The following is an 8,308-nucleotide window of genomic DNA, read 5'->3' on the forward strand; positions in this document are numbered from 1 at the left end:
AAGAACTTATGCCTTATTCACTTACAATTACTTCGCATTAATTTAATTAAAATGTAGTCCCGTTTGAGACGAGATGTCTAATAGTAAAGAATGGTAGCACCTTCCCAACGGCCCACGAGGGGTTTGAGGGAAAAAAGAACCTCAGATTCGTGTTTTTCGACCCAAAAAACCTACATTTTGACATATCACTCGATTTTTTTCTTCATTTTTACAAAATTTGATTTTGGTTGCACCTCCCCAAGGGGTTTTAGGGAAAAAAGGACCTTAGATTCGTGTTTCTCGGCCCAAAAAACCTACATTATGACATATCACTCGATTTTTTTCTTCATTTTTACAGAATTTGATTTTGGTAGCACCCCCCCCCCCCCCCTTCAAGGGTCTGGCGTTTTTGTGAAAATTTTTTTTTGACGTGTTTTTTTTGAAAAGATCATTTATATTTCATCAAATTATGGGAATCTAGAGATGATAGGAAATTTTCAGTGGAAACATTCTTGAAATTTTTCTGGAAATTTTCCGGAAACTTTCAAATTTTTGAATTTCCATTTTCATGGAAATTTATGAAATTTATAAATTTTCACCAAAACACTCACCAGAGCTCAGCATTTTCATTCATAATAAGGAAATGCTTGTAAACAGTAAACAAACACCTAGATTATGACATTTAAACTGTTTTTCTTGGTTTTTAAAAAAATTTTTGAATGCATATTTTCGAAATACGCGTATATAGAGCATTTAAAAGTGATTACATAGTCGTCTGATTTTTTCAACAGGCGTAGGTAACAATAACAAACCTGCCGATGAACCAATTTGAGACAATTTCTTGTAATTTAAAAAAATACTGCACATTTTTTCAAAAATAAATATACCTAATTAGTTGTCTCCTTCAAGGAGCTCAAGGACTCTTCAGATCCATCCAGACATAGTTCAGAATGTGAGAAATGAGAAATTTATTAATAGTGTTGTTTTTTCCGCATGAATAGGTATTTATGCAATAATTGCAATATGCATTGCCATTGTCAATGATTCAAGAATCAATTTTTTTAAATAAAAAAAATGGCAATATTTGTTTCAATTGTCTCAAATTTCATGGACCATAATTAACCAAATTTATTCAAAGGCTACAAGTTTATGGTTAGAGAAATGAAAATTTCAAATTTGGGTTCCAATTCCTCTTTTTTTTGATTTCAGTGAAGGCCAATTGGATAAAAAATTAAAAATTATTTTCCCGGAAATTTTCTGGTTGATTCTAGTTCCTTTCCAGTTAGTGTTGAAAATTTTGGTTTTCATCCCTGCATTTTTTCTTCATATTAATTTAGAATTTTCCGGTGCAGTTTTTTTTCTTTGTGAAGTACTTAATTGTTGAATTCTTGAACTTGGTCACATTTTTCAATTCATAAAACTACACACAAATGCCAACATTTTATTGCAGAAATGAGAATACTTAAATGAAAAAAAATGGGAATTATTGGAAATTCATCAGTTTGTAGTTGACCAATAGCATTTTAAAAGTGATGTTTGTTACAAACAGGTATGGGGTGCCTTATTCATCGGGGGAAAAAAAAATTCCTGAAATTTATCATCTCTATGGGAATCATGTTGAAAATAGCTGAAATTAACTGCTGAATTAATTTTAAATTTTTTCACCCATTTTTTTCACTTAAAAAAATCACGTTTTTTGAAATAAAAGTTGATTTTCCCGGCGAACGGTGCATCCCGCAGAAAAATGACACTGAAGAAAATTATGGAGGATAAAATTTCCTATCAGATCAACGTCATTAGTTTTTCTTTAGGAGGCTTAGTTCTTGAATTATATGTGATTTTTGATGACGTAAACTGACTTTTGGGTACCCCTGAATGTAGACTGATGAGGAGTAATTTACATACTCGAGATTCGAAAAAAGTCAATTCAAATTTGGTGAAATATCGTATACAATGAAGAACTAAATCGGAATTTTAGAAAAATATAATTTACAACAATTACATACAATTAATTAGGCAATGAACTCGTTCGTAGGAAAACTCATCATTCGAAAGAAACATTTTTGTTGGAATATCTTGAATAATTCGATGGCACTCAGAAGGATTCAAATTGATTGAGAATAAAATAACAAGAATCGAACAAAACAAACTTTTCACAACATAACGTTCACTGAACAACACAATCCAACCCTGCTTGTGCAGCATTCAGAACAATAAAAACAAGAAACAATTAAATATCGAATTGATTATGATCTCGATCAACTACCATTACCACCCTCGTTAGCCATATTATCCAGTTTCCTATGCCGAGCCATATTAGACAGAATAGCATCAAACGTAGTAGTTTTCTTCTTAGCACTTCCTTTCAACTGATTATCACCGGTAGGTCGAAGATTCAGATGGTTCATCTCTTCTTGAAAATCGAAATCTGAATTGTTTATAGGTCTAATGAAGAAACAGCACAGCTTTAATTAATCATTTCCACGAATTCATTACGAATATAGCACTGAAAAATGATACGTACTCTTCGTCAACGTTCTCATTACTGGAAGGGTTCGAGTGAGCGGTTTCCGTCGGCGTTGGTGGTCTTCTTCCAGGACATTGCCATTCTAATTCTAAACATCCGTGTTCATCTATAGCTTCGTAGAGTCGGACAATTTCTTCCGGCGGAGGTAGCCATTTATCGTCCTGAAAATTGATAGTGTTTGAGATGAAAGTTGGAGTGATAGCTGAGTTGAATTATGCCATACTTACGACTAGTTTCACATCATATTTCTCGTCATCGGAACAATCGACGTATACTTCATCCGAGCTCATTGTTTGGAATATAAGTTCAGCTTGTAGAACAATAATTTCGAACTTTTGAAATAATTTACCGAATGAAATGAATGATAAGAAATTATTACTTTGATAAGAACAATCGAGCTGAAGAGCTGAACTGCTGAAGCAAAAACTAGACTGGAAGATCACCTTGGATCATTTGATGGACATTCTCGAATGCATATCTCGAGTATCACTTCAGTAATTAATAATTATAACATTCACTGGAGCTTTGAGAGCTTTCAAATAATCACAAAATCATGAAACTTTCGTTTTTTACGAAAAATGAAAAATCGGCACACAGGATGAAAGACCCCCAACAAATACTAGTATGTTGTGAAAGTAGAAGAACGTTGGCTGGTGGGCGAACGTATATAGAAACTTGGTTACGGCAGTATCGTTCTTTCTTATTCGCGTTATTCCGTTATTATTACTCGTTCAGCCATTAGATTTCAGGGATACCCATGGTGAAAGGCCTATTATACTCGTTTCATCCAATACACGTTGTACATTTGTTATAGGAGTTGCCGATATGTAGTTATGTAGGCATCTAGCCACCTACCCATGATGATGATTGAATGAAACGTACCGTGAACGTACACTATTAGTACCTAATATTACTTATCCTTTTGGTTTATTTTTTTATCTTTCTTTATTTCTACCGAGTCCGGAGTCTCTCGAAAAACCTGGGAAAATAATTCGTAAATTTGTAAATAAGTATTTTTTATTTAAACAGTATTTTTCAGTTTTCACTACATGTAACGTGTAATTTAGTTATATTAGAAAATTGAGTCCATTTTCGAGAATTTTGAAGTCATTTTTTGATCTCTTGTGAACTTCCTTTCTGCTGAGCAATAATTCATGTGAAAGATCAATTTTTCAGTTGAATTTTTTCCTTTAAGAGAAGAAAATAAATATAAAGTTTGAAATTGAATTTCTTTACAAAGTTATGCTTTTCAAAAGTCAAAACTGTTCATTTCTTGATGCGTATCCTCGTTTTTACTATTCAGTTTCAAACAATATTGCACGGCCCAGTACTTTTCAAAAATTTTGTGAGTCGATTTAGAATATACGTATATCCAACACATTTTCTGCGAAAAAATGAGGACTTTTTCGAAAATTCATTTGCAAAATGGTCACCAAAAGTTTTCAAAATTTCATAGGTCAGCAAAAGTAAAAATCACCATAAAAATATGAAAAAGAAAATCCATTGTCTTGCTGCCTAAAAAACATGAAATTAATGATTAAATTTTGATTAATCTTATAAAACTCATTTGAAGCGAGTACCTACCTACTCCGATAATATTTGAGGCATCAGGATCTTGAAAAATGAGGGGAGAGATGGTTTTATATGCCCAGAAATTTTAAAAACAGTAAATTTAATCTGATCAGATTATTTTTCCGACTTGAAAATTGAAACGCTTAATGTAGAGATGGTAGAATAAGTAGAAACATTGAGACTTACGGTGAGTTGGAAGGGAGACAAATGGATGAAGGAGTTTGAAATGTCCCCAAATTTCAAGGGCAATTTTTTCAGCTCTAAGCTCTAAAAATATGATACGAAAATGTTAAAAAAGGGTTGGAAACCATCCAACGCCCTTCTTCAGCTTATTCCAAGGACCTTATGCGCAAAATCAGAGCATTTATTTCATTCCATAGATTGAAGATTCTTCAATTGGACAATTTTTTCGTAGTTTTCAAAACATTTTAGACGAACGGCTTTTCCTGATTTTGTCAGATACCTACTGAACTTCTGGGAAAAAGTCATTTACGCGATTCGATTTTTTCCACACCCACGATATTATTTGGGCCAAAATTGGGAATATTGAGGAAGTCGTGTGTTATGATCGACCTTTTCAAGGGCAGATTTCTTTTGAAGACTTTATTTTAGAAGCCTTTATTTTTAGAAGCCAACTTGAATTGTTAGGTACCTTCTGCTCAAAAATCATCCAAATTCTAAAAGTTATCTTAAAAGCGAATTAAATTATATGAAAAATGAAATTTTTTGTTGGGAATTTACCTATCATCCGTCATCGTGATCTTTTTTTCTCAAAAAAAAAATGTCAGGGGACAGAGAGGGGTTGAAGCTGGGAAATTCGGAGACCATTAAAGTCGAGAAATTCAATTTCGCAAATTCGAAATTGCTCATTTTTTAGGATTTTTAAACACTGAAAAAAATTATGCATACCTACTTAATCAAAATACCTATAGTTCAAAGTTTTTCTAATTTTTGGAAATGCTGTTTTAAATTTTTTAAATATGTAAATACTTATTATTATGAACATTTCATCAAAATTTGCAATTTTCAGGTCATTTAACTTGATTTATTTCAAGGGGTTTTCACAATGTTTGCGTTTACGTTACTTTACTTATCCTGTTTTTAACCAATTTTCAAACATCTTGATTAATTTTAATAATTTCTCATTCACGCAGTTTTGTGAATTTTCTTAAATTTGTTTTCTTCAAAATTGACTTTTGTATTTTTCAATTTTTTTATAGGAGACATTTTTTTACCTTTTTAATCGATTCTTAGAATATTTTAAACAAAAAAAAGGCGAACAGTTGTTCAATTTTCACAAATTTTCATTAGGTAACCTATTTTTAAAATTTAAGTATTAAATTCCGGAACATGATGAGCTGAAGGGAAGGGGGTATTGAAGTCGAAATTTTGTTCACTACTGACTAAAATGTCAGCTTTTGAAAATTTTTTGTTGGAATTTTCGCTCTTTTCCTCAAACAGATCCAACTATGCTTTCTCATCTGATAGTTTTTCATTTCGTTTCTAGCCAATAAGCAGTATTAAAAAAAATTGAATTAAAATAAATAAATCGACGTCTGGTTATAAAAAAATTTCAATTTTTTTTGCGTAGATAAAATTCAAGACACAGATAAATTTTGTAAAAAGTTGGATGAAAAAATTCGAGTCTCCTCCTGCTTTCTCCTTCATTACACACGTCACTTTGTTGTTTTCCTGGTTTAATTGATCAATTTTTCATTTTTATAGTTTTTGCGCAAGTGAAAAAACTAAAGATATTATTTGTGGTGATTTTGCAATTTTAAAATCGCTCATTCCAATTCCAGTATTTTTACCAATTAGAACATCGAACTACATACATAGGTACTCATGAGTATTTTGTGCTCAGGAATACAAATAATCCCAAACGTCGGCACTAAACTGTATGTACCAGTATATAGGAGTAGGTATAATGTGCATGCACACAAAAGATCGTAGTTTTCACCCTCAATAATTCTCCGTAGTAAAAAAAAAAAAAAAAAAAAACGTTAACAATATACGTAGCTTGTAAATCTTGTTGTAAGGTATAAAAGTGTCAATTTCACTACAGACTACAGTAAAGTACCATTCGGTAGAGTGTTCTGCGTTATTCAACATTCCACCCGCGTCCCTCCTCCCTCATCCTCCTATTAGCCGAGTAAAGAAATACACATGTATAACAAATTCCCTTGCCCAGCTGATTGACTGTCCTTCAAGGCAGTTGACCGCTAATGTTAGAACAGGATGTCCGTGGATAAAGAAAAGAAAACAATCAAAACATTCTCGTAACCATGTGGTATTTGGCGCTAAATGCGCGAGCGGATCGTAAGAGGAAGCCTATAGGTACTGAAATATTCATTGTATGAACATGGAACGCCTAAAAAAATTACCAAGTACCAAATTTTCATATTCTTGATTTGTGAATAAATAATTTTGTAGCATTGAAGATGAAGAACCCTGCTGATCAACTTCAAAACAGATAAATGAACTTTCTGTTAGAAATACAGATAGAGATGATTCTGAAACAAAATTAAAATTGTCAATTCTGACAAAATACCATGATGATAGGGATCAACCTAATTGAAACATGAAAAATTTTCCAGTAACTTTGAGCTCACAGAATATAAAGTTGTATTCAATTTCAGCAATTTTATTTTTCATCTTTAAAAAAAGGCAAGGCCAAGGAGTGGATTTCTGAGGAAATTTTGTGACGAGGGTGCAAGATTCACATTTGGAGGCCAATGGTACATAATTATCCAAATTTGATATCGGTGAGCTCAACAAGCTTTTGTCCTCGCTTCACTCGAGTGTGTTTGTTTTTCATTTTCAAGATTTTTTGAAACATTGATTTTTCACCTCTCGAAACCCAAACTTTTGAAACCTTTTCCCCTTGCTTCTCACGGCCCAATTCCTATCTCTAAACTGAAAAAGAGAAAAACAATCTCTGTTTGAAACTTCAGTAAATTCAAAAATGAAAATAACAATTTTTCAATGAACTTGAGATACACTTATTAACTGGAAAAATTGTCATTACATTTTAAAAACTGGTTTTCACTCGGCAAAATTGGTATTTTTTTCTCATACCAGTCAGAAAATTTTCAGTCGCTGCCTAACTCAATTCTTCCCTTGTCAGATTGATTTATTTTCTCTAAATTGAATAAAAAACAAAAAAAAAAACTATTGTAGGTACAACTCGCATTCACCATTCAACTTTCAAGTATCCTAACACAAGGAAAAACAGGAGGAGAAAGATTTTGAGGGAGGGAGGGTAAACTTTTGAAGGTTTTTCGGCTGAGCGAGAAAACTCTAGGTGTTGTGTATGAACTATACTGGGTTTTATTTCGAGACGTAAAAATGTAGTGAAAACTGTGAAAAAAACAATTTTCTTGGGTTATTATCGTCAGATCTAACTGAAATTCGGTATGTAAATGTGCCATGGCACTATTGACGCAGGTGTGAATTTTTTTTTCAAAAAAATTGGTTTCAGGAGGGTAGGGGTTGATTTTACGACGAACATGATGAGGGGGTATTTTGGTCATAATTAGGCTGGAATAGAGTGCAAATTTGAGTCCAGGAGCTTTGATTTAGTAGGAACCCCATTTTATTTGTGATTATTTCATAATATTTTGCTCAAAACTGATCAATTTTGGATTTTTCAAAATTATTTTTTGCTCTATTTTGAGTCAACCGTTGATTGAATCGAAAAATGTGTAATAATAAAAGTTGTTCAGCGTGTCGAGTACTAAAGGGACATTGAGATTCAAAATGTGAATTACCTACTTACTTATTCCTATTTCAAATCAAGTTGGGTAGGATGAAAGAGTAGGTAATTGATGTTTTAAATAACACTATTCCGATTCTACTCGACACGCTGAACAACTTTTATTATTACACATTTTTCGATTCAATCAACGGTTGACTCAAAATAGAGCAAAAAGTAATTTTGAAAAATCCAAAATTGATCAGTTTTGAGCAAAATATTATGAAATAATCACAAATAAAATGGGTTTCCTACTAAATCAAAGCTCCTGAACTCAAATTTGCACTCTATTCCAGCCTAATTATGACCAAAATACCCCCTCATCATGTTCGTCGTAAAATCAACCCCTACCCTCCTGAAACCAATTTTTTTGAAAAAAAAATTCACACCTGCGTCAATAGTGCCATGGCACATTTACATACCGAATTTCAGTTAGATCTGACGATAATAACCCAAGAAAATTGTTTTTTTCACAG

General features: G+C 32.5%; 1 protein-coding gene across 1 annotated transcript; it reads right to left on the reverse strand.

Moving 5' to 3' along the window:
- Window positions 1–1,945: 1,945 nt before the first annotated feature.
- On the reverse strand, window positions 1,946–3,132 carry Pa1 (PTIP associated 1). Its single transcript, XM_065349545.1, has 3 exons — window positions 2,734–3,132; window positions 2,504–2,667; window positions 1,946–2,424 (listed from the first exon to the last, which is right to left on the reverse strand). The coding sequence occupies exons 1-3, from the start codon at window positions 2,794–2,796 to the stop codon at window positions 2,238–2,240; spliced, it is 414 nt and encodes a 137-aa protein (XP_065205617.1). The 5' UTR covers window positions 2,797–3,132; the 3' UTR covers window positions 1,946–2,237.
- Between the last annotated feature and the right edge of the window lie 5,176 nt (window positions 3,133–8,308).

This window comes from Planococcus citri, chromosome 2 (genome assembly GCF_950023065.1).
Source record: "Planococcus citri chromosome 2, ihPlaCitr1.1, whole genome shotgun sequence".
In the NCBI taxonomy this organism is placed as follows: domain Eukaryota; kingdom Metazoa; phylum Arthropoda; class Insecta; order Hemiptera; family Pseudococcidae; genus Planococcus; species Planococcus citri.